The following is a 24,322-nucleotide window of genomic DNA, read 5'->3' as shown; positions in this document are numbered from 1 at the left end:
TCCAAAATTAAAAGCTAAACAGTTTAATCTGTACTTTGTGACATTGTGTTCAACTCTCGCGAGCGGTAAAGCTTCTTGATTTTATATGCTTCAAACAAGAGAGATTGTCCACCATTTCAGCTTTCACTTTGTACTCTCACCTTTTAATCGATATTGTCAATAATCAGTTTCAATAAGTGTTACAAAGTAGCTTATTTTTTCGAACAAGTTCAATTCAACTGCGGAGTACAATAAGCTCAAATATGGTAATAATGTAATATAAAGGGAAAAAAAGTTTAAATATGTCAAATACTACGTATAATTTTTAAGTTGGATAAAGCAAAATGTATTTTTCCTTGTCAAGTACTATCACAATTCTCTTAAATGCATCATATTTTCCACCACTCATCTTTATATGTCACCCTCTTTTATTTTTTTATTTTTTCATTATCCATATATATCACACAATATAACTTAAAAATTTAACATGCACATCAATTACGAAGAAAAAAAATGTTACAAGAACATAAAGGTTCACAAAATTATGAATGATAGTTGCCTTTTAGCTTAATACGAGTAGAGTTTTGTGGGTTACTAGCTTGTTAACAAATTATGTCTACACCATTACATTTCTTTTGGATAAATCTTTATACTTTGTGCTACGTCAAGAAGTGATTTTGGTGTATACAGTTGGTTTTAGTGAAAGTAGCAATTTTGATCTTAAATTATAAAAAAATATGCACTTATCTACAATATTGCTATTAGATAAACAATTGTTGTTAATCATGAAGATTAACTCCTTTTTTTTTTTTTTTACAAGACCATCTAACTTTTTATTATAGTCCGAATAAAAAAAAAAAAAAGCGTTTTAAAAATGAGACAGCCGCATAGGTAAATCCGTAAATAAGTATAATACCGACACCGTCACGTTTCATTTTTCTAACCAGATCATAAAATCCATCTGCACCAATTTTATCCCAACAAAAACAAAAAAAAAAAAAAAAAAAAAAAAAAAAAACGAAAAAAAATTACAGAGCACGGGGTACAAAATCCTCAGATCGATTTCTCTCGATTGAAGCTTCGATCAAAAGCATCAATGGCGGATTTTGATTGTTAAAACAGTTGAAATCGAGGAGAGAGAAAGAAGACAATGGATGTGGAGAGATCATCGCTGTGTAATTGTGTGGTAAACTTTCTATTGGAAGAGAACTACTTATTAACTGCTTTCGAGCTACTTCACGAGCTTCTTGATGATGGTAGAGATGCTCAAGCTATTCGTCTCAAGGAGTATTTCGCTGATCCTTCTCTTTTTCCTCCTGATCAAATCTCTCGCTTCAATTCTCTTCGAGGTTTGTCTTTTTGTTTCGTTGATTCTGATTTTATTTTGATTTGTAAGAAAGATCTGATTACGGCCTGTTTGGTAGGCGATAGTAAATGGCGGTAATGAGAATGAATTCGAATGTAGTTTTGTAGATCAGTATTTGTATTTTCGGCCAATTGTGTTGGAACTTATTGGAACAAATTGAAAGTTTTATACTGTAATTGAATTTGGCAAGGATTTGTCTTCTTCCATTGCATGATTTTGGTGAAGATTTCTTTTTTTTATTGATAGAATTGAAATGTTGCATTAGAGAGAAAATATTGAAGTAGTTTCACATGCAAGCTTGATTTTGTGGCCATATAGTTTTTGGAGACTTGCTTGAATTAGCAAACTTCATAAAGTCATACCATAAGTGAGTATTTATAATGTTTAACTTGAATTGTTTAGGTTGGAGTGGAAAGCTCTTGAAATATAATGTAATTCATTGATTCGCTCTATTTTCAAATTATAGTCTTGTGTACTACTGTACTATTTTGGGATGTTCGGGAAAAATCATTGCATTACCTATTAATGAAATGGTTGGATGTTCAAACATACTCGGACTCCATCTTGAAATGATTAGTAGGAAGAGGATGGAAGGGCGTAACTACTGCGGAATATAAAGGATGTTTTGGTGAATGTATGGCGAATTCTTTGTAAGTTTTATTTAGAGAAATATGGCACTTATTCAAATGACGGAAAGCATAGTGTTTTGGAATTGGTGATATGAGGCTACTTGCGAAAAAATGTTTCTTTGTGAATGGGAGGGGTGATATGATGAAGTCTTAGATTCAAGGACAATAGTGGTAGCTTCAAAGTCAAATTTAAGCTAGCTTAAACTAAGGGCTATATACTTCCAAAAAGAAAGAAATCAAAAAAGTCAAAAGGCTAAAACCACATGCCATGTATGAACTTAGAAAGATGGGGAGTAGGCATCTAGAAAAGTTAGGTCTGATGCTAATGGGTCAAGTATAAAATCTATTAATACCAACCTAAGATTCAGGGACAATGATAGAGACTTATAGCCTAGTTTGTGGATCATTGGTTCAGGGATGAATTGTATGATATGAAATGAGCTTCGTGGTACATGTAAATTCAGGAAACCATTGACTTGTTTTGTATCAAATTATTGTAGATGAAAGTAAGGAAATGAAAGGGCAAAGCGAAATCTTTACCACTATGGATCTGGTCACAATTTTTAAAATGTGGTAATTATACTTTCTTACTGTTTCCTAGCCAGCTATTTTTGTCAGCAGACGAATTATAAAGGATGGATGCTGGCCAATTTTGAAGGAAAGTTTCAGTCGCAACCCTGTAGGTTTAATCAAAGTGCATAAATCACAGTCACTCGAGTTATCAAGTGGATGATTTTGCAGTTGCTTTACGAGACTGTTAGACCCTATATGATCAAATGAGAAGTGCAAAAAGCTGTAAAACAAGAGATTATCATGGCACATACACACAATTGTACGTGCAACCCACACTCAAGTGCTCAACACTAGCAGGCCATTCCCAAGAGGAATTTTTAAGTTGCAACCTTGTAGCTTTAACTAAAGAGTATAACATAGTTACATTACATGAGTTATCCTGTGAATGATTTTGCAGTTGCTTTATGAGATTGTTAGACCCTATATGATCAAAAGGGAAGTGTAGAAAACTAAAAAGCAAGAGGTTATCTGACATGCACACACAAATGTAGGCATGCAGCCCACACTCAACACAAGGAGGCCATTCCCAACTATTAGCAAGGCGGAGGGTGGTTTGGGGGGGTGGGGGCAGCCTCCCCTCCTATTATTTAGCGATTTTTTTGTCTACAAAGAGAAGAAGGGTGTGGGCTGTGTGGCACAGTCTGACTGAAATGCCAGCACTAAAGCAAATAAATGAAGCAAGCCTTTCTCCTGGAATTTGCGCCCTGAACCTTAGATTGTCTTAATTTCTTGTAATGCCACAGTGGTGGAGCATTCGATGGATCAAATCTTATCCAGCTATCATTTTTTATTTGATTTGCGTCTCTTCCTCAAATATTCTTTTAAGTTGTACTTTCCATACTTCTTCACGAGAATGGTTGAATGCCCATGATCTTTTTATTATTGCAACTCAATGAAAAGTTTGAAAGTTGATAGGGAATTCCAGGTGGTTGCAGTCTAATAGTAATAAATGTATGGCTTATAAGAGTTTATCCAGCTTATGTACGTCTTTAGGTGGTGGGTGTTAATTATGATTATTAAATACTATGATAATCTTTGACTTGAAAAAGTAATGTGTCCAACTTTTGTGCCATGTCTCATATGATGATTTCTACATAAGTTGAGGACATTAAAGACTGTTATATTATTGCATAATTTAATTTTGTGTATATGAATTGCTGACTATGCGTGAAATTTGCATTACTGACTTCTACATGCGATATGTCTGTTGTGGGCTTTGTGGCTTGTCTTTGGGTGGGGGGTTGGGGGGAGGCGGGTGGCTATTTTTCAACTTTTATTGAGACTGTTATATGCCTTATCTTATTACACGTAAAGTGTTTTAACTACTGTTCTGTTTGTTTGTCTGAAAGCAGTTGCAGATCCTCAAAGTTTGTTGGAAGAGAAACAAGCACTACATGAAAAATTGGCATTATGTGAGTATGAACTTCGATTAGCTCAGGAAGACACTTCAAAACTAAAGGAAGAATTGCAGAAGAAAGCAGAACTTCCGTCGCTTGAAAACAACAGTAAGTCTCACAGTAGGTTGGATTCTATGTACTTTGCAAGTTTGTATGTTTCTAGTAGAGTATTCAAAAAGTGACAGGAGAACTTACGGATTTGGAGTGTCTACTTATCACTTCTCGAGCCAGTGTGATTATCTATCAAAAAATACAAAACTGTTTCAGATCTTTTCCTGCCATTCAGAGTCCTTATCTGGGGTTTTTTATGTGTCCCATTCACTCCCTTTACATTTGACTCAGCTATTAATTACTATTTGTTCAGTACAGTTGCTCATGTAATCTGTATCGATGTACTAAGTTATAGTTTGATGTTTTCCAATATGTTTCAACTCGGAAACAGATAAAGATTAGTAATTGATTAGTGCAATTGGTCAAATAAACCTAGCTGATGTACTATGATTAGTTTGTTGTTTATTATATATGCGCATGCTGACAGTGCTGTGGGAGTTATGATTGCAAAGGGCCTGCAATACTAGAGCTTATATATGCAGAATCTATAATGATTCCGCCTTTTCTGGTCTTCTATGTTACTTCGACACCTTGCTTTACGTCAGGTGTCGCGTGTTGGATTCTCCGACACTTTGACACGACACTACACCTAAATGCATAGTAGCCTTATATTAAACTTTATAAAATCTAGAGTGTCATGGATCCATCACCGTGTCACACAAGACACCCAAATCCCAGTCTGTGCAACATAGCTGGTCTTGGTCATTTGATGTTATGCTGTAATCTGTGCTTTATTTTTCAGTGTTTATCAATATTCTTCTGCTTTTGTTACTGTAAATTTTCTGATACTAAGCTGTGAAGCGATGTGATGGTCCATCCCCCCCCCCCCCCCCCAAGCCATAATCCAGTATAGAATTATTTTCTTAGCTTTGTACTCTTTTGTCTGCAGGTACAAATGGAAATGTTTCTTTGGACCCACCTCTTGATATAATAAGACAGAAGAAGAGCACCACAATGTCAAACTTGGGTCCTGTGAAGGATAATGAAAGAAACGATCTTAATTGTGCTGTGAAGGAATACTTGCTCATGGCAGGTTATCGTCTGACTGCTATGACATTCTATGAAGAGGTAATGCAAACTTTAAGGTTCTGTGTATGTTTCTTCTTGGTTTTTCAGTTCCTTGCCTTCCTTCTTGTTTGTGCTCTACGTCTGAATATTTTTATCATTTTATTTGATTTCTATTTGTTTGGGGATATATATTGGGTGATTCTCTGGATAAAAGAGGCTGTTCTCATGGATGTCTCTCTTCTAAAGCCTTAAGAAATTCATTTAAGGAATTGTTTCCTGATTTGATTTGATATTGACCTTTGAAGTTTTAACTAAACCAAGTTTGCAAGTGTAAAATAAAGTTTTGAAGGGCTTAACTATAGCACTCTACAGGACCAGTGTCAAAGCTGGGATCCAGTCCCTAATCTCCCTCTTGTTTATTGTTTGAGGTGTGGCATAGAGCTAGATATCCTTATTGGTGTTGGTTATTTATCTATTGTTTCACGTATAAAATTAGGTTGTGATATGTTTGGCATAATTTAGTGATAAATTATGATTTGGTTCACTTGAGTCATGCTTAATTTGGCACTCACTGCTTAGTGGAATAACAGAAAAAATGGTAAAATTGTAAGTCAATTCTCTATGTTAGATACACTCACTCAAATCACTCCAATGAAACATAAATATGATTAAAAATTTGATCTTGTTTCTAGATTCACTTGATTGTAGGGTAATTGTATTAGTTGTATGAAAGTTAGTACTTGCCTATTATAATACAGATATTATTGACCTGTAGGTGACCGACCAAAATTTGGATGCTTGGCCTAATTCACCTGCATGTGTGCCGGATGCTTTGCGTCATTATTATTATCAGTACCTTTCATCCACTGAAGAGGCTGCAGAGGTATGTCTAAGATACTATTATAAACTTGTTCAGATTTTATTTTTGACTGTGTCAGGTCCTAAAATGAGTGTTTTGTATATTAAGTAGAAGAATCTGTAAACTCCTAGGATCTAGAAGCACTACATGATAAACATTTCCTGCTGTCATTTTTCTGTTTGTTTATTTTTCCTTTTAATATGTTTGGAGGACTCCTTTAGTCCCTTTTCTTTAATGCAATCAAATCAACCAACTCCTTTAGTAGGATGTTGGATGATTTGATTATTGATATTTGTTCCCTGCTTCTCTCACCTTTTATATCTGAACTGTATAAGCATCCCAATGTTTCTTTCTTATTAAAGCAGATAAATTATAAAAAAAATTAGGAAAATCTAAAATGCTGTGTATTAGGCTGGAAATGGGATTAGGCTTTAAATACATCTCCAAGTTAATTGAAATTATGTACCGAACCCGAATTACTACCTTTGTTTTCTTGTTGAAGAGCTTTCATAACAGAAAAATGAAACATGTCACATATGAGATGTAGGCCCTGGCCATGTAACATCATGTCAGTGTTAGGGAGGCAGTGGTGACATGGTGAGGCAACAATTCTTTGGGTTTTAGGAATTCTGGAATAGTATAGATTTGCAAAGTCAGAATTCATGTGTTTGACACTATTTTTCATTGCTGGAAGAATTTATTTTATTATATTATTACTATTTTCTTAAAGTTATCTTCAAAAAATAATCTGATAGTTGCAAAGTGTGATTTTGAAGAAAGGGTGAGTCTAATCTTTCACTAATTATCCTTAATTTTTTTTTTTTTTTTTTTTTTTTTTTTTTTTTTTTTTTTTTTTGTGGAATAACTAATCATCCTTATTTCTTATGACTGAACTCAGTACATTTTAGTGTCTAATACAAGCTGGACGTAGGCTAAGGTTATTGTAGTTAATATTGGCTCTACAAGTGATAACATATGGCTGTATGAAGCTCTACAACAATTCAATCTCGTAGTAGTGTTCAGAAAGAAATTTGTGTGCCAAAAAAGCTCTCTCACTGGGCTACATTAGTAAAGGTGCTATCTGATATGAATGCCTTGCAGGAGAAAATTGCAATTCTAAGGGAAAAGGAGTCACTGTTAAAGGAGAATGAGAGACTAAGCCATGAGAAGGATTGCTTGCAGAAGAACAAAGAAGTAGCTGATGGTCAAATAACAGCTTTGACAAGATCAATAGATAGCTTACAGAAGGAATTGAAAGAGAAGGATATTTTGGTATTGCCAATATCTTTATTATTTGTGCTTGAAATTGCTATCTTCTTCTATCCAGAAATTTTATACTTGTTATATTTAAATAGGTGCAAAAGATGAAGCAGTTGTCTGAGAATCAAAGAAAGGAACTTAATGACTGCAGAGTGGAAATAACTTATCTTAAAATGCAAATTGAAGGTTGGCGATCTGGTAAAACTCAGTCAACGAGTAATGCTGATCATTCTCAGCCACATTCCCTCGAAAACCCCACAGAAGAAACCAATTCCATGCTGATGGACACAGGAGAGGCAGAAACCTCTTTAGCTTGTGCTGTTTTTGATTCAACAATCCCTGAGGAGATTGCGCAGAAAGAGGTAATAGCTGTTGATGTCCCTGAAGGTGAATCAACTTCATCTGTTCCAGTCCATGGATCAACTGAATTTGAGGCTTTGAGAAGTGAAGATGCAGAGTCTAATACTGCCGAAATGTTAAATGGCCAAGCGAATGAAGTCCAGAAAAATTCACCTGAGGCAATGAGCCCTGAAAGTGGAAGCCAAGCAGATGCTGACATTTGTGGAGATAAACTTCCAGACAATACAAGTGTATCACCTGCTTTAGAAAAGATGGCAAGTTTCCTGCTCCTATATCTATTATGCATGCAAGGCTGAAAATCTGTCATACTCTGTATTTCCTTAATTCCGTTATACTTTGTATGATTTTGTGATGTAGCATATAACCTAACGATATATGCCTTTGTTTGCCTCACAGAATTTGGAGACAGTCCAGATTCTTGCTGATGCACTCCCAAAGATTGCTCCATATGTTCTTATACAACATCGAGAGGTTTGATTCTTAATTCTTATCTTAAAGCTTGCATATACATTCCAAGTAGATTGCTAATCATGTAATGTTATTTTTCCACAGGAGCTTCTCCCCTTGATGATGTGTGCAATCGAGCGCCATCCTGAAAGCACCACACGGGACTCTTTGACACATACATTATTTAATTTAATCAAACGTCCAGATGAACAACAAAGAAAAATTATAATGGATGTATGTAGCATTGCCCTACTCATTTAGTCTGATTTTAAGACCAAAAAGACTAGAAGAATAAAAAATGAGGCAGTTTTTTCTCATCTACTGAAATCTTCTTTCTTTTCTGCAGGCTTGTGTTAATCTTGCCAAGAATGTTGGTGAGATGAGAACAGAGACAGAATTGCTTCCTCAATGCTGGGAACAGGTAATTCACTTTACATTCATGAATTTACTATTAAAGTTCCCAGCAAATGCACAGTGTGTGTTAACATTTCCATATTTAATTTTGAAGATCAATCACAAGAATGAGGAGCGTAGGCTGCTTGTTGCTCAATCATGTGGGGAACTTGCAGAATTTGTTCGACCTGAGATCCGTGATTCTCTGATCCTGTCTATTGTGCAACAATTGGTTGAGGATTCTGCAACAGTTGTACGCGAAGCTGCCGCACACAATCTGGCATTGTTGCTCCTACACTTTCCCAATACAGAGAAATATTTCAAGGTCAGCCTCACTACATATGTTCCGAGGCCATCATGGAGAAGAATTGTGACTTGACAGAATTGGCCACAATGTAAGATTTAGAGCCAGGTTGATGAAACATGGTCTAGGGAGAGAGGCATCATCCCTTAGTTGTAACATGATGAGTAAAAAAGTATATCCAAAACATGTCTCTCCAATGGTTCCTTTTGTGTTTTGATAGGTTGAGGAATTGATGTTCCAGTTAGTCTGCGATCCTGCTGGAGTTGTTGTTGATGCTACACTTAAGGAGTTAGTACCTACTTTGGTCAGATGGGGAAACAAGCTGGACCACATGTTGATTGTTTTGCTGTCACATATCTTAAACTCTGCCCAGGTGTGCTGGTCTTACAGCCTGACTCTTTATGCTACTGTTCAATGCTGGTTTTGTTGCTTGGTTAATGACTCTTTTTTATAAAAACTCAGCGTTGCCCGCCCCTTTCAGGGGTTGAAGGTTCTCTTGAGTCGCATCTACATGTCTTAGGTGAACGTGAGCGCTGGAACATAGACGTTCTATTAAGGATGTTATCAGAATTGCTTCCATATGTGAAACAGAAAGCAATTGAGACATGCCCATTTTCTGCTGCTTCTGAATCAGCAGGGATGTTATTTTCTGAATCCCTGCTGCAACTATACGCCAGGTGATCTTCCTTTAGACTATTCTCTCTTGTTTCCTCATGCATCAATTCGAACCTTATCTTTATTACATCTTTTGTGCTGAAAGAATCCTTGGCCAGGGGTCAAGTGGTATGGTCTGCATTTGAGTGGATGCACATAGAATGCTTCCCCCATTTAATTCAGCTTGTATGTTTGCTACCCCAGAAGGAAGATAATTTAAGAGCCCGGATTGCAAAGGTTTGGCTGTAGTACATACGTTTGATGCTTCTAGGTTCAAGGAAACTTCTCTTGCATTGTTCATGATGTAATACTTGATTTTGCAGTTTTTGTTGGCTGTATCTGAACAATATGGAGACTGTTATCTGACACACATAATGCTGCCTGTTTTCTTGATATCAATTGGTGACAACGCTGACTTGACATTTTTTCCGTCTTCTATTCTACCGAAGATTGAAGGTCTTTTTGCTAGCTTGGTCTACTTTCTACTGTCAGAGTGCAGTTGCATTGCCATCGCATCATAATAGGAGCTTATATTGTCATTTTATTGCAGGTTTGAAACCTAACAGCTCGGTGATGGAGAGACTTGCCACCATGTGTGTGATGCCACTGCTATTGGCAGGCGTTTTAGGTGCTCCTAGCAAGCGTGAACAGTTGGAAAGTTATCTGAGGAAGCTCTTAGTTCAAGATACTTCGGAAGAGCCACACAGACTCCATGCTGAAATAGTTGATGCTGTCCGCTTTCTCTGGTTTGTAGTTAGCAATGAAGTTGGTTAAGAGTTGGTTTTGATATGCTTGTATTTTTCTGACCTGTATTTTTCTTCTGGTACAGCACATTCGTAGAGCACCATAGCATGATATTTAATATCTTATGGGAGATGGTTGTTAGCTCCAACATAGATATGAAAATAAGTGCTGCGAACCTACTGAGAGTCTTGGTAGGCTATACTCTTCTTGGCTTGTCTGATAATGACATGTTCTGAAACTGTTACTTACTCTTATTTGCTATAGGTTCCATATATTGATTCAAAATTGGTCTCAACTCATCTTCTTCCAGCCCTTGTCACACTTGGTTCTGATCAAAACCTGAGTGTGAAGTATTCCAGCATAGATGCATTTGGGTCTGTAGCTCAGCATTTTAAGAGTGATATGGTATATCTGATTTTTGTTCTTTCTGCTTTCCTTCTGTAATCAAATTGCCTTTTGTAGATCCAGCTAATTGCAAATTGAACTGTTCAGATTGTTGAGAAAATATGTATTCAAATGGATGCTTTCTTGGAGGATGGATCTCAAGAAGCAATGATTGCTGTAGTCCGTGCATTAGTGGTTGCTGTACCACATACGACAGATAAACTTAGAGATTATATCCTTCAATAGCATTTTACAACTTGCATTTCCTTTTATTAGAGCTGAATTTGACTTCATGCCTCTAGTGTTTGGGTACTTGTTTCCGTAATTTGTGTCCTTGACATGATATACATCTCCTGTCTAAGATTTTCCAATTTACAGCATCTCCTGTTCCTATAAGTGATGTCATGCGTCGCCGTGAAAGAGCAAATGCATTTTGTGAGGCAATTCGTGCTCTGGATGCTACAGGTTTGTTTTATTTTTCATTTTTTCTTTTGTTTTCTTTCCATTGAATGCTGACATTGTGTCATCTTTACCAATGTTTATTTCGTAAACACTTGAGCATTTCTAAGTATTAACTCTGAGAAGAGTGAGAACCTTCTAATGATCATACTTGCTAAAGGCCTGTGATAGAGTTCATTGACCATAAGTTAGGTTGGCTTTGGAAACAGATGTCTGATTTTCCTAAAACTATTCCTTGTATTCTATCTAAGAAGTCTATGCTACTAATAGTTAATTTCATCTATTTTTACTTTTAATTAGATATAGTTTAAGCAATCATCTTTAGGATGACAAAACTCATTTCCTTCTATTCAGATCTTTCTGCTGCTAGTGTCCGAGACTACCTTTTACCTGCCATTCAAAACCTGCTCAAGGATCATGATTCACTTGATCCAGCACACAAGGAGGCATTAGAGATCATAATGAAAGAAAGATCTGGTGGGACCTTTGATGCTATCAGTAAGGCAATGGGTGCTCATCTTGGAATTGCGTCATCAGTTACCAACCTATTTGGTGAAGGTGGGTTGCTTGGCAAGAAAGAAGCTCTGGATTCTGTGGTGGAACCAAGTGAGCCCCCTCAGCCATCCCCGCCACCAGCGGCAGAAGATACGAGATTTAAACGGATCATGAGGGGCAATTTTGCTGACATGCTTCGAGGTAAAGCAAAAAATCAGGACGACAACGTGCCTCACCAATAAAATTTTGTATAATCTGTGCAGCATCTCCTTTTTTGTGTTCAAGTGATGAGCAATTCGACACAATGGTCCAATTTTTTTCTTGCCTCAGATTTAATTTGTATTGTTCCTTATGCCAATTTATATGTACAAAACACTTGTGATTTTATTTGTACTTTTTATTGAGCAGATAACCTATTCTTAATACATACCTGCAATTGATTAAATAGGAGAATACAAAGTGTCCAAAGTTGTTCATTAGGCCAAAAGAAATAACTTTGCAGAAATCTAAATTTACAGTTTTGCTGCCTACTTTTGGCTTCTCAATTTGCCTACTCATAATCGCGTAAGGAGTATTGATACTGGCTATGAAGACTTCTATTTGATCAGTAAATATATCGTCGATACTCCAGTTATAGGCTTGTGGATTTCCAAAAGTTAATTGTACAAATGTAGTAGACTTTCGTTCATAAATTAGGCCATCAATCTAATGCCTTCTATAAGTTCTATGTGGTTGTTTTGTGAAGTCGAAGAAGTTGCGTTTTCGGACGTTTTACTTCTCACAATTCACAAATGGGGTCATAAAGGAAAGTGATTACCTGATCCCTATCTATACTGATCATACAACTCTTTACATTCCGAGGATATAAATTCTTATTTGTCCAATCAAACGAATGAACGAGTGCTATGTCTTCGACGTCCTATAACTACATCATAGAGAAATTTAGCAGGTCAGCTTGGAAACTCTTGTCCTTTGAATGAATCCAAGAGCCAGTTGTGTTGCTTTGGCACCATGAAACCATAAATAAGTCCTGGCAAATCACGGTTAACTCAAAAACATTGAAATTCAAGCTATAAATCGCAAGTCGAGAGTAATAAATTTTTTTTAAAAAATTGTAAAAGCAAGTACTGATCGACATTATGCAATCGATAACGGCATAATTACGCGTGTTTGTGGTGACAGCTGAAAAGGAAAGACAGAGACTTAATTTAGTGTTAATTCATCTGTTGATAAGGAAGTCGGTCCACCTATTTTCTTAGGTGATCGACATCGACCTATACTCAAATTTCCTATGAGTACTAAAGGTCTTAAGGTCGTGTGTAATAATCTTCCCTTGTCTTTTATTACTCCCTCCGTGTTTAAATAAACGAAATGTTTCCCTTATGCAAGTATGTTAATGTAATATTTTGACTAATAATATCTTTAATTATCAATAAGTAAAAAATCACAATAATTATTGAATATTAATAAACTATTCATTAGGACGATTCTAACAAGTACCTACAAGACTATATTTATTCTTAAGTATAAATCACAAACAATAGTCAAAATGAATTAAATGAATAGTGCAAAAAGTCAAAACGTTTCATTTATGTTAACACGGAGGGAGTAGTTGTTACACTTGGTTTTTCACGGTTTTCAATTATCGTGTTATGCATAGTACGTGTATGTATCCAATATTCATATCAAGCTCTATGTGACCATGCGATATACTATTTGTACGGATACATGGTAGGATGTTAATGCACCTAACCCAAATCGATGAAAACAGCTTAGCCTCTTATCTATGCAGTACATATATGGGAGGTGCATGTAGAATCCCTTCTTTAAGGGCATATAGCATGAAACAAGAAAAATGCCTTCTGATCTTGTGTTGTCGGTAACTTTCATTATTGAGGAAGGACCCCGTGATATTATTCCACCATAAATGTTATTGAATTTTCAATTAACTGTCCCATCAACTTGAAGAGGAGGATGTACGAACATATTTGTTTCTTCTATACTAAACTTAGCTTGTCAAATGGTAACTAATATGGACTATAAAACAAGAACAAACAATTGCTACAATTTTGATGAAATGAGTATTGATACTTGAAGATTGGAGTAGAAATATCTTGTAAATATTGACTTGCTTGTATCTTAATTGGAGTGCCTATAGCATCTTAGCTTGCCGATTTACTGGTTCGTGTTTTTTATGTAGAGAGAGAGTCATAAACTCATTGTGGACAAATGATGTAAATGAGACTTGATTTCAAGTATTAGCTTAGCCTGATACAATCTTCTTAGACTTTAATTAAGTTAGTTATCATCCACACCACTCCATAGCCAATTAGCTATGCATACTTAAGATTTTAAACATAGGTTTGAGGATTTTGGAAATTTCTAACATGATTGTCAAGTAAGTACAAAACTAGCCACCTACTACATTAATTGTTGTCTTATATATTTAAGTTGACAATTCTTACGAAAGAATACTAGTACTAGTCCCGTTTGCCATGAGAAAATATATAGATGTTGACTTGACAAATCTACTACGTAGTATAATTTCTCGTCAAGATGCGTGAAAGTTCAATATCTTGGATTCTAATTAATACGAAGTATGTTAAAAGAAGCTGATTAGTGCGCATTTTAGAACTTTATCTAAGATGGATTTTACTGGACTAAATTCCACATGACTTGAACTCTGATCTGTATGTATAAGTTAGGCCATAGAGCATGGGAAAAATTAATGGACAAGCAAAATCCTTATTCCCAACAACCATATACAGATAGGCACGTAGGTTGGATTCGAACTTTTGACTTTAAAAGTATAATAGTACTACCTTCGTTTCATATTTTTTGCAATTTTGGAATATTTTATATCTCACAAATATTACCCCAAAGTTGCAAAAAATTTGAAACGGAGGTAATATAATATATTCCATAATAGGAGGTATTATGAATCCTTGAATAAAGTGATTAGTAAGTTTGTTGAACACTATCAGTTCGAAATATATATCAATAATAAATCCATCAAAACTGTCTAATCAGTCCATTTACAGTACTTGTATACGACTATTGTTGTAACTAAAATCTGGCCATCAATATCTGATACCATACTCTAGTTAAAAATTCTTGTCAACATAACCTACAGGCAAGGCTAATAGGTTCCTAATAAACCCGTTCACAAAGCTAAGGCTTGCTAATACGTACGGTACATACATATAATCTTTAATCTCTTAATTAGCTCATCGTCGTTAATGTATTTTGAATTAATCACCAAGTTTTCGATGGATTAGTGTAGATCATGTATGCGTAGGACACTAGCATATCGAATTATAATGCACGATCAAAAGATTGATGATATATGTATGTTAAAGAAGAGACCGGGAGAATGAATTCGGCCATTCGAGATTATGAAGTATCACTTGAGATCCGGTGAATATAATGAATATGTTTATGTACATTATGAATTATGATCCCCATTATTGTTGAGGCATGGACTAAGTGATGATAATTGGCATGATGAGGTCTTAAGCACAAGTGCTCAATTAGGCATGATTACAAACACTAATTCAAGGCCTTAATCTAAGGCTTTTGTTTTTCCACTTGATTTATTATTTTCTCCTTATAAAATGCATTATTCACTTAATTTAAAGGATTTTAATGCCCTCTTAAAATTTTCATTTCTTAAAAAAAAAAGGCTAAGCAGATCTGCTCTACACCAAACTGAAACATCGCCTGGATTAAACCGGTCTAAATTAACAAGATAGACACTTTAAAAATAAGGAGAAATCCTTTAATACCCCTAAAATGATGTGAACACATTGTATAAAAAAAAAGTAGCCTAAAAACAGATAACATATTTTTTAATGGTTATACTTTATAAGATTTGCTATTATATACAGTAGGAGGCCAGGATGCTTCTTTTCGCAGCCTTCGGCTATGCATGCATGTATTCTTTAACCATCTAATAATAGAAAGAAAAGACCTCACCTTTTTTTTTTTTTTTTTTCCTTGTAAAAAGCTAGCCCATACATGCATGCTCATAAATTTAATTAGAAGATGGATTGCTTTAATTTATATGAATATAACTTTTGACATGTAACAATGTGATCACATGGTACCTATTAATGTATATGTAGGATAATTTAAGTGACAATTTAAAAGAAATACTGTTAACTTTCCTTTCTTGCAGTTTGGAGTTGCGTTTGGAAGTAAAGGAGAGGAATTGAATCTGTTTAGAAACGAGCCAGAACTAGCATTTTCCCAACTATGTCGCACTAATTTTGTTGCTTTGTTTGCAATTTTTATCCTGTAGGCCGCGGCATGTATGTGTATGTATGTAATTTACACCTTTTCATTATTCGTTATACAAATTGTAATTTTACACCCAAGTGTCCGATGGAAACCTTGTACTCCGTATGTCCTAACTAATATTATATCACATTATAAACTCTTTGTCTATTAACCTTTTCTAGCTAACTCTAATTTCCTTATTCACTTGCTCGTTCACTGAATTGGTAAATAGTTTAATTTAACCTTCTTGCCCTCTAAAACATTCTCGCTACTTCTAATTGGTTTCTATTGGTACAATAATTATGAACATACAATTTTTGTAAAACAGATAAATTTTATGTGTAACTTTTATTAGGTAATACTCTAACATATAATTACAACTAAAACAAACAATCAAATTTCAAGATAACATGAGTATTCAAGATCTAGAATTCTTGTAATTTTTCCACTAATTATACATCCAATAATTCAAGACTTCGATTCTTCAAATGCTCAACAAAATAGACCACTTGGATCAAAATGGTCCCAATGTCAAATGTCATCATTTGCGCACATTTCAAAACACTACTACTTACGTTCACATACTACTCAAACTATAACATTATTAACTCCAAAGTTGCCCAACCTTGGTCATAATATTATGTTGGTCCATAAATTTTCATTCTTTGGTACCGACTTTTCCCCCTTAAATTCCTTCTATAAATTCACACTTTTCCTTACCCAAATTCTCACCACTCTAGCTCATTCTTACTCTCTCCTACACACTAAACTCACACAAATATCCCCTCTTCTATTATTTAACCAACAATGGCCAAGTACATGGCTACCCTAACCCTACTCGCGCTAGTTGTCGTGGCAACGCTACTAGCCGTGACACCATCGACTGAGGCGGTGACCTGCAGTCCGGTGCAGCTAAGCCCTTGCGCGCCAGCAATCATGTCCAATCAAACACCATCAAAGGCATGTTGTGATAAACTAAAGGAGCAAAAACCTTGCCTTTGTGGATACAAAAAGAACCCAACTCTTAAGCCTTACGTTGACTCTCCTGGTGCTAAGCGCGTAGCTTCCACTTGTAAAGTCAGTGTTAGTTGCTAAGCTAAACATGTCGATTACAAAAACTATATTATTAGATTGATCGATCTTATAATATACTTAAATCTAAGAAGTATGCACTTTATTATTAGCTTGATCACTGTATAAGTGTGATCAAAAAATGGTCGTGAGGGTGGTTTTAAGGTAATTATGTTTAATTTAATGTTTGCTTTGCGATCTTGTATTAAATCCTGTGGTATTTAAACATGTACATGTTACACACTTTTTGTGTGAGGTTGTATGTGTTCCGGGGTTTACAAATCTTCCTTTTAATAAAATGTTACATTATAAAATAAGGAGCACTTTAGTATGTTGTAATGATCTCATTGGATTGTTGTATTGTTCTTGACTCATCTAATAATCGAATAGTATTCTATATTCTCCCCAATATTTGCAACACTTAAATTTGTATTTTGGATTGAATTACTTAGTGTGAACAAACACAACATTTATTTTGTCTATTACTCGTACAATTTTGCAATGGTCTTTTTCCTTAAAAAAAGGAGTGGAATAATATTGAAGCTAAAATCTGGTCCATAAATTTAACTTGACTAGTTGACTATCACTCTATCAGAGTATCAGTAGTTTCGATGGAGACTAACACCGAAGTTGGGCTTAAATATTGGACCCCCACTATGATAGTGATTAATAAAAGGGTCAATCTGCAATGGACCCTATTCCATCCTGTTAGGTCCAACCCATAATAAAATGATCCGCTAAATTTCATCAACTATGAGACCCAAAATTGGTTCCCCTTTTTCAAAAAAAACAAAAAAATACAGATGCATGTAATAATATGTTATAAGACGAATTTTATTCTCTAGTAATTTTTTGTGAAGGCTCCATTCTTATCAACTTATTAAATACTCCGTTGTCTTAACAAAAACAAGTTAAATATAGTTCAGTTCATTTAAATATTTAAGTTGAATAAAAATGATTTAGTTTCATCAAAAATAAGTTAAACATATACTTCTTAATAAATTATTTTCAAATAAGCAAAACTAATTTTTTTTCAATAACAATAAGTTAAATTGTGCATTTATAAATTGAGTAAAACATACCAAATTTAATTAGCTAATGAAAACACAATTTTCTGTATTTTTTTTAATTTAAAGTGCTTTTACAACAATGGAGAGACTGAGTGCAATACTGCAATTTGAGAAAGTGGCTGAGTCACCCTCTTAAAACACAAATTATTTGGAATCAAATTTTACTTCCAAGTGTCTCACCTTCCTACTTCCCCACCAAACTTAATTCACAAACCTAATTTTAAGGTTTCTACTCCTTTTTTTTTTTTTTTGACGTTCAAGTATGGATCTTCTATTTCAGAGATTTTTCGTCCATCACCATAGTCTTTGACATTGTTAACCAACTTAAAAAAAAAAAAAAAAAAAAAAAAAAAAAAAAAAAAAAAAAAAAAACTATATACTTCCTCCGTTTCTTTTTAGTTGACACCATTTAACTTTTTCACTATTCACAAAATACACTTTTACTAGCTTTTGTGATTTATAGCCATGATAAAATATAGTCAAGTGGGATCTTGTTTGAATCGTCTCAATGTATATTTTATTAATATCCACTTTTTATAATTTTATAATGTCGAGAATTAGAAATATAAATCGTTAAAATAGTATATTGCCAAACGTGATAATAGAATGGTGTCAACTAAATAAAAACGGAGGCAGTATACTAGATACTACAATATTGTAAATTAGAAGTAGCAGTGTAGCACTAATGTTGCTAGCAAATAGTATAACAAAGCCAATAATCCAACCACCCCACTAGAACCAAATTGGTATACTGTATACATTAATTTGATGATCAATATATATTCTCTATATATGGCAAATATTAATTTATGCGCACTTCTTGACACTCAAACTACCAATCACAAATGTCCACCTCCAAAATCCCACATTCAAAAGCTTACCCAATTATATAATGTTGTTTTATCTTTCTCTATTTGACCCTTACTCTAAAACCCCCCCTTATAAATTCACACCTTGCACTAAACTAATCCCTCACCAATTACATTACACTACACTCTCTCATACGCGTACTAGCAAATCTTTTATTCGAGCAAATAAATTCTCTCTTCTAAGCATCATGGCCAAGAACGTTGCCCTACTCGTGGTGGTTGCCGTGGCAGTGTTGCTAGCTGCAACACCAGCAACGGAGGCAGTCACTTGTAGTCCCGTAGAGCTTACCCCTTGTGCACCAGTTATTATGTACAACCAAGCACCATCAAGCGCGTGTTGTGATAAATTACAAGAGCAGAAACCTTGCCTTTGTGGATACGCTAAGAACCCTAGCCTTAAGTCCTACATTGAATCCCCTGGAGCTAAGCGTATGGCTTCCACTTGCAAAGTCAACGTTAGTTGCTAAACTAACACATCATACGTAAAAAAAAAAAAAGTACCTCTATTCGGAATTGATTGTCACATTGCTCATTAAAATTAAATAATATTTATAGACATGACAATTAATTCCGAATATAGAGTAGTACAAATTACGCCTTTGATCACGTACTATATATTATGATGAATCAGATTGCTATGTTTATGTTTTTCTCATGCACTCGTATTATATTTAGTAGATGTATGTATAAGTGGATGTTATTGTATGTACACTCTGTCGTGGTGTTCTGTACAACTATTCTAGCTTGGATTATATATCCCGCTATTTAATAAAATGGTTATTTGTGAAATATGTAGTAGTATGCATGATTTTTTAATGAAGTTATTTGCTTGATTTACTGTTTATTTTTTAGCACCATTGTGATGTTAATCACATTTTTTCTTGGGTATTAAAATTATAACGTTAATCCGTGTTGTTTTAGATTTAATTTCGCATTATGCAATTTGTTAGGTCATCCAACTATGGTAAATTTGTCATTAATGAGTTCAAACTAAATTAGCGACTTGATTTGATGGTTTATCCAAATGTTTCTATATACTATAATGAATAAACAAGTATGCATATATTTATGGAAAATGTCAAAATGATATACATATAAGGAGCTAAAAATGAAAAAAAAAATGAAAATATATTACATACACTGATTTATGCGTTTGTCCTACATTTCTAAATTAATACCAAATTAAGAAAAATATTAAATGCTGATTCTTAACCCTAAGGGGTACAATGCTACATATTAACATATAGCATTATCCTATATTTATATACGGTTAGTTTGTTTCTGAAATACGTAGTAGAAGCTTTAAGTTCATGTTGACTTATTGTTGAGTACGTTGAATTTTTGTTATTATTCAACCCCAGTTCTCAAGATTGGTCTACGTCAATTGGATGTTAATGTCACATATATTAAGTACTGCATATATACTAAGTACTAGTACATTAAGGTAAAGGAAAAAAAAAAAACCTTTAAATTTAAAATAAAGTTGGGTTTTAATTAATTTTTCCAAACTACATACCCTTACAAAGATTGTAAATTGATTGGTTCAAAAAAAAATAAAGTTGTGAATTGATTAAACTGTTAAGTAAAAATATATCACCACACTTTCTCAAAAAAAAAAAAAAAAAAAATCACCATATATCATTTAATGTCGGAGATTAAATCCAAAAGATTTGAGTAATAGATAATTAATACTCAAAGCTATTGTATCGTTTAATGTCGGAGATTAAATCCCAAAGGTCGGAGACTAATCATTTAAGTTAGGTGACTTAAAATTCTAACACCTAATTAATTAATTAATTATTTTAGGTGCCTGAAATAGTTTGGCTAACAGAGTCTAATATTTTTAACTCACAACAACTTCTAGCTTAGATCAATAATATGATATAATGGGTTAGTATCTCTTTAACTAAACAAATCATATTACAAAATAATCTCGATACGTATTTCTAAAAAATTAATTCTTAATCTCCCCTCATATGATTATATATTTATATATACGTTAATTAATCTTAAACCATATTAAAAAGATATGGTTCGCGTGACTATTAAATTCTGTCTTTCCATCATCTCTATAACTTTGATATGACACTTTACATGCGCATTGCATGAAGAAGCTAGTAATTTACTCCGGTCACTTCTGCATGCAAACACAATGCTTCAGTCTTTGTCACCAGTTGATTGGAGACCTTATTGGTACTATTAGAATTTTTTTGTACTAAAATTATACGAGTAGTACTTATAGTTGATTTTTGTTTTCACCCTTAAAGCTTGGTCTATAAAATCAAGAACAAAGGCAGGTTAACTCATATTTACGTAAGCGCCTTTATTCATACTACTTGGAAGAATTAGAAAGAGTCAACCAGCTAATCGGTAGTATCTAGCTAGGTTTCAAAAATGAACACCTAACAGTTGAAATCATATGTAACAATTGACGACTTTTTTTTTTTTTTACAAGAGTAACAATTGACGACTTTACTAATGTGTTAATTGACAATCACTTTGTAAAGCAGACGTATACTAGAATTTTCAATTTATAAAAGATTAATTAAAATGGCTTTTGAATTCAAAATTTTGATTCCTTTAATAATTTGTGAACAAAAAATTAAATAACATTATGCATTATTACACCTGTTTTGTGTTAGATCACATGCACTAGGAAAATTTGTAGCATGAAGGCAAAGTTAATTAGGCTATGAAAACTTGTACACAAGAAGCTCGTTGTTCCTATCAAAAAGAGAGAGAGAGAGAGAGAAGCTCGTTGTTAATCTATAAAAGAAAATAAGCATGTAAGATTGTTAAAAATAGAAGTATCTTCAACAAAAAATAGACTTCTTTTAATAATATTGTAAGCAAAGTGATGTATTTATGATTTCCTTAAAAAAAAAAAAAAAAAAAAAAAGTGATGTAATAAAATAAAGTAATGTAATTTTTTTTTGTTTTTTTTTTTTTTTTTTTTTAGAGAGCCACAAGATTGGGTAATGAGAATAGATTTCATGTTCTCCTAGAATCAGGAAGGAAGCTCTAATCACTTGAGTTATCCCTCACTCTCAAAATGATGTAAAATGTGAATTAGAGGGAAATAAATTAAGTTATAAGGATATTTAATTTGTATCACTCTGTAATACATATGTAGTACGGAGCTGTGTACTTCGTTTGAAATAACAACACTCTATTACTACAAATTTATGTAGGATATAATTACAGTAATACTCAGACTCAAATTGAAGTGTATTCAATAAATGAGCCAGTTACATGAATAATTGTAAAAATGTACAAGTAATAAGATACATGAATAAATGATATATGTAGTGTAGGCTTATGAATTCCATTAAACATTTATAAATTATAAATTAAATTCTTAAATAGAATTAATAAACATATAAATAAACTGAATTGGCAAGTGGTGCATTCATTTAATCTAATTTCAACCTAATTTCATTTTTTTTTTAAAGTTGGTGGTTTATTTTTATCAAAGTACAATTGCTAAACATATAAATAAACGGAGGGAATAAATGGTGCATTCATAAACCTTATAAATCTTACTTTTATTTTCATAAATTTTGCTTAATATATCTCATGTTTCAACTTACAATTCATACAAGTACAATTTATAAAATAAATTTTTTTTAAAAAAAAGTAGGGATATTATAAAAATTGGAGAAGGATTACCAATATTTTCAACAAAGAACATAATACCTCCAATAGTCCAACCACCCACTTAAACCAAAAGGGTCCCTATATGAAAGTGTCATTATTTGTGGCAGTGCACACTTCTCAACTTTCATACTTACGCACGCTCAAATTACCACTCACAATTGTCCACCTACAATTTCCCACATTCTATATCCTGGTGTCCCTAATTATCAACCTTTTTTTTTTGTTTCATCTTTTTCCTTTTTACCATCCAAAATTCCACTATAAATTCACACCTTAATTGTACACAAATTCCTCACCACATTCTACCTCTACACACACGCATTACACTCATTACTAAGCTACTACATTATTTATCTCCATCCTTATCTTTCATTAGACCATCTCAATTTGTTATTCTAGTGATAATTATGGCCAAGAATGTGGCTGCCCTTGCCCTAGTGGCGGTGATTGTAATGGCGGTGCTACTAGCTGAGGCACCAACGACTAAGGCGGCTTGTAGTCCAGTGCAACTAAGCCCTTGTGCTCCTGCAATTATGTCCAACAAACCACCATCTGGCGCATGTTGTGCAAGACTAAGGCAGCAAAAGCCTTGCCTTTGTGGATACCTAAGGAACCCCAACCTTAAGCGCTATGTTAACTCCCCTGGTGCTAAGCGCGTGGCCTCCACCTGTAGAGTCAGTGTTAGATGCTAAATACACATTTCATCGAGAAAAAAAATTATTAGATGGCTCGTGACGGAGTCTTACTATTATACTATAGTCCTAATAGTACTCTACTTGTGCCCTTGATTACTATATGAGTGTGATCAAGGATAGTCACGTGGGTGTTAAAATAAAACCATAACATTTGTATTTGGTTTATTAGGTGCCTATCATGGTAGGTCTTATGGTACGGAAAATGTGGTATACATACGTGCATGTTGCACACTTGTATGTCGTATTCTCTGTTTTCAAAGATTATATACTTGTATGTGTTGTTTAATTTATATATATGATATGTGTCTCGGATATCATATTATTCATATATATTAATTATAGTAAAGTGGTTACTTAGTAAAGGAGCTCTTACTATTATATTATAGTCCCACTTATTATCTACTTATGCACTGGTTAATTTAGCTAAGAAGTTGTACTCTACATATTCTAATTTTGTCATTTAATTGCGAGTATTATATATATCCTTCCCCTTTCATCATCAATGAATATGCTTGGGGTATTTCTGCCTCTCAAAAAATTCTAAATGGAAGAATTTTGTAAACATAACGTTGAAGTGTTAACCGAAGGGCTTTAGAAATACCACTTGCAATAGAATTCTATCATATTGACAACTTAATTAGAATCCTAATCCTACCCAAATAAGTTATGTGATCGAAACAAAGGTAGTAAAAGTTTACATAGATAGGATTAGGGCTTTAGAAATATCACTTGCAAACTTCACGTGTTAGAGACGTCTTGATCAAACGGGTTACGGATATTGTTACACCACTCAATCAGCTTGCTATTAATGCTGTTGATCTCATTCATCGCTTGATGTTTTAATTGATTTTATTACTTAGATTATTTCTTTATTTTCCTATGCATATTTAGGTTTTCATTGGTTCTAATAATAGAATTGCAATCAGTTGTGGGTAGATCTATTAAATTATAGGACTCGTTAGATATAGTAGTCATAAATGATGTTTTATTTGGTGCTGTTTTATTTTTAAAGTTGTTTCGAAGTTTTTAGCTAAGTTTTTTTTTTAAATAAAATTAAATTTATAAATAGTGATTCTTTCTTTGTTTTCTTAGTTTAATTCTATTGATTAACTCTTAAATTCTTCATGATGTCTTAGAATTATGTAATTTTTTTAATTTTATTTCGTGGTCTCATGTAAAAAGGAGGGGAATTTTGTAACCCATCATTTAGCTAGATTGATTTCGTTCGGTGTCGAACAAGTTTGGGTCAATCATTGTCCC

General features: G+C 33.8%; 3 protein-coding genes across 3 annotated transcripts; all 3 read left to right on the top strand.

The window, feature by feature from the left end:
* Window positions 1-898: 898 nt before the first annotated feature.
* Window positions 899-11,867, top strand: LOC110728252 (lisH domain and HEAT repeat-containing protein KIAA1468 homolog). The gene is made up of 20 exons (XM_021907927.1): window positions 899-1,328; window positions 3,900-4,052; window positions 4,945-5,123; window positions 5,839-5,946; window positions 7,024-7,194; window positions 7,278-7,796; window positions 7,939-8,013; window positions 8,095-8,223; window positions 8,336-8,410; window positions 8,498-8,707; window positions 8,907-9,059; window positions 9,149-9,363; window positions 9,460-9,577; window positions 9,664-9,796; window positions 9,891-10,086; window positions 10,170-10,275; window positions 10,349-10,489; window positions 10,577-10,700; window positions 10,817-10,933; window positions 11,282-11,867. Exons 1-20 carry the CDS (start codon window positions 1,130-1,132, stop codon window positions 11,662-11,664), a joined length of 3,504 nt encoding a protein of 1,167 aa, XP_021763619.1. The 5' UTR covers window positions 899-1,129; the 3' UTR covers window positions 11,665-11,867.
* Window positions 11,868-16,396: 4,529 nt separating this feature from the next.
* Window positions 16,397-17,180, top strand: LOC110728250 (non-specific lipid-transfer protein 2-like). Its single transcript, XM_021907926.1, has one exon. It carries the CDS (start codon window positions 16,508-16,510, stop codon window positions 16,793-16,795), a length of 288 nt encoding a protein of 95 aa, XP_021763618.1. The 5' UTR covers window positions 16,397-16,507; the 3' UTR covers window positions 16,796-17,180.
* A 5,464-nt stretch (window positions 17,181-22,644) lies between these two features.
* LOC110728249 (non-specific lipid-transfer protein 2-like) lies at window positions 22,645-23,440 on the top strand. Its single transcript, XM_021907925.1, has one exon. It carries the CDS (start codon window positions 22,775-22,777, stop codon window positions 23,057-23,059), a length of 285 nt encoding a protein of 94 aa, XP_021763617.1. The 5' UTR covers window positions 22,645-22,774; the 3' UTR covers window positions 23,060-23,440.
* The last annotated feature ends 882 nt before the right edge of the window (window positions 23,441-24,322 follow it).

The sequence above is a fragment of the Chenopodium quinoa genome, unplaced genomic scaffold (assembly GCF_001683475.1).
Source record: "Chenopodium quinoa cultivar QQ74 unplaced genomic scaffold, ASM168347v1, whole genome shotgun sequence".
In the NCBI taxonomy this organism is placed as follows: domain Eukaryota; kingdom Viridiplantae; phylum Streptophyta; class Magnoliopsida; order Caryophyllales; family Amaranthaceae; genus Chenopodium; species Chenopodium quinoa.
The sequence above is the reverse complement of the archived record's forward strand: the minus strand, read 5'-3'. Positions and strand labels throughout refer to the sequence as shown.

What these genes read in the sequence shown, in the direction of transcription:
- LOC110728252 (XM_021907927.1), top strand. Translation starts at nt 1,130, where the DNA reads ATGGATGTGGAGAGATCATCGCTGTGTAATTGTGTGGTAAACTTTCTA. An exon ending in GATGCTGTCCGCTTTCTCTG is followed by an intron (nt 10,087 to 10,169) that starts GTTTGTAGTTAG and finishes CTTCTGGTACAG; the next exon opens with CACATTCGTAGAGCACCATA. An exon ending in AGCATTTTAAGAGTGATATG is followed by an intron (nt 10,490 to 10,576) that starts GTATATCTGATT and finishes TGAACTGTTCAG; the next exon opens with ATTGTTGAGAAAATATGTAT.
- LOC110728250 (XM_021907926.1), top strand. Translation starts at nt 16,508, where the DNA reads ATGGCCAAGTACATGGCTACCCTAACCCTACTCGCGCTAGTTGTCGTG.
- LOC110728249 (XM_021907925.1), top strand. Translation starts at nt 22,775, where the DNA reads ATGGCCAAGAATGTGGCTGCCCTTGCCCTAGTGGCGGTGATTGTAATG.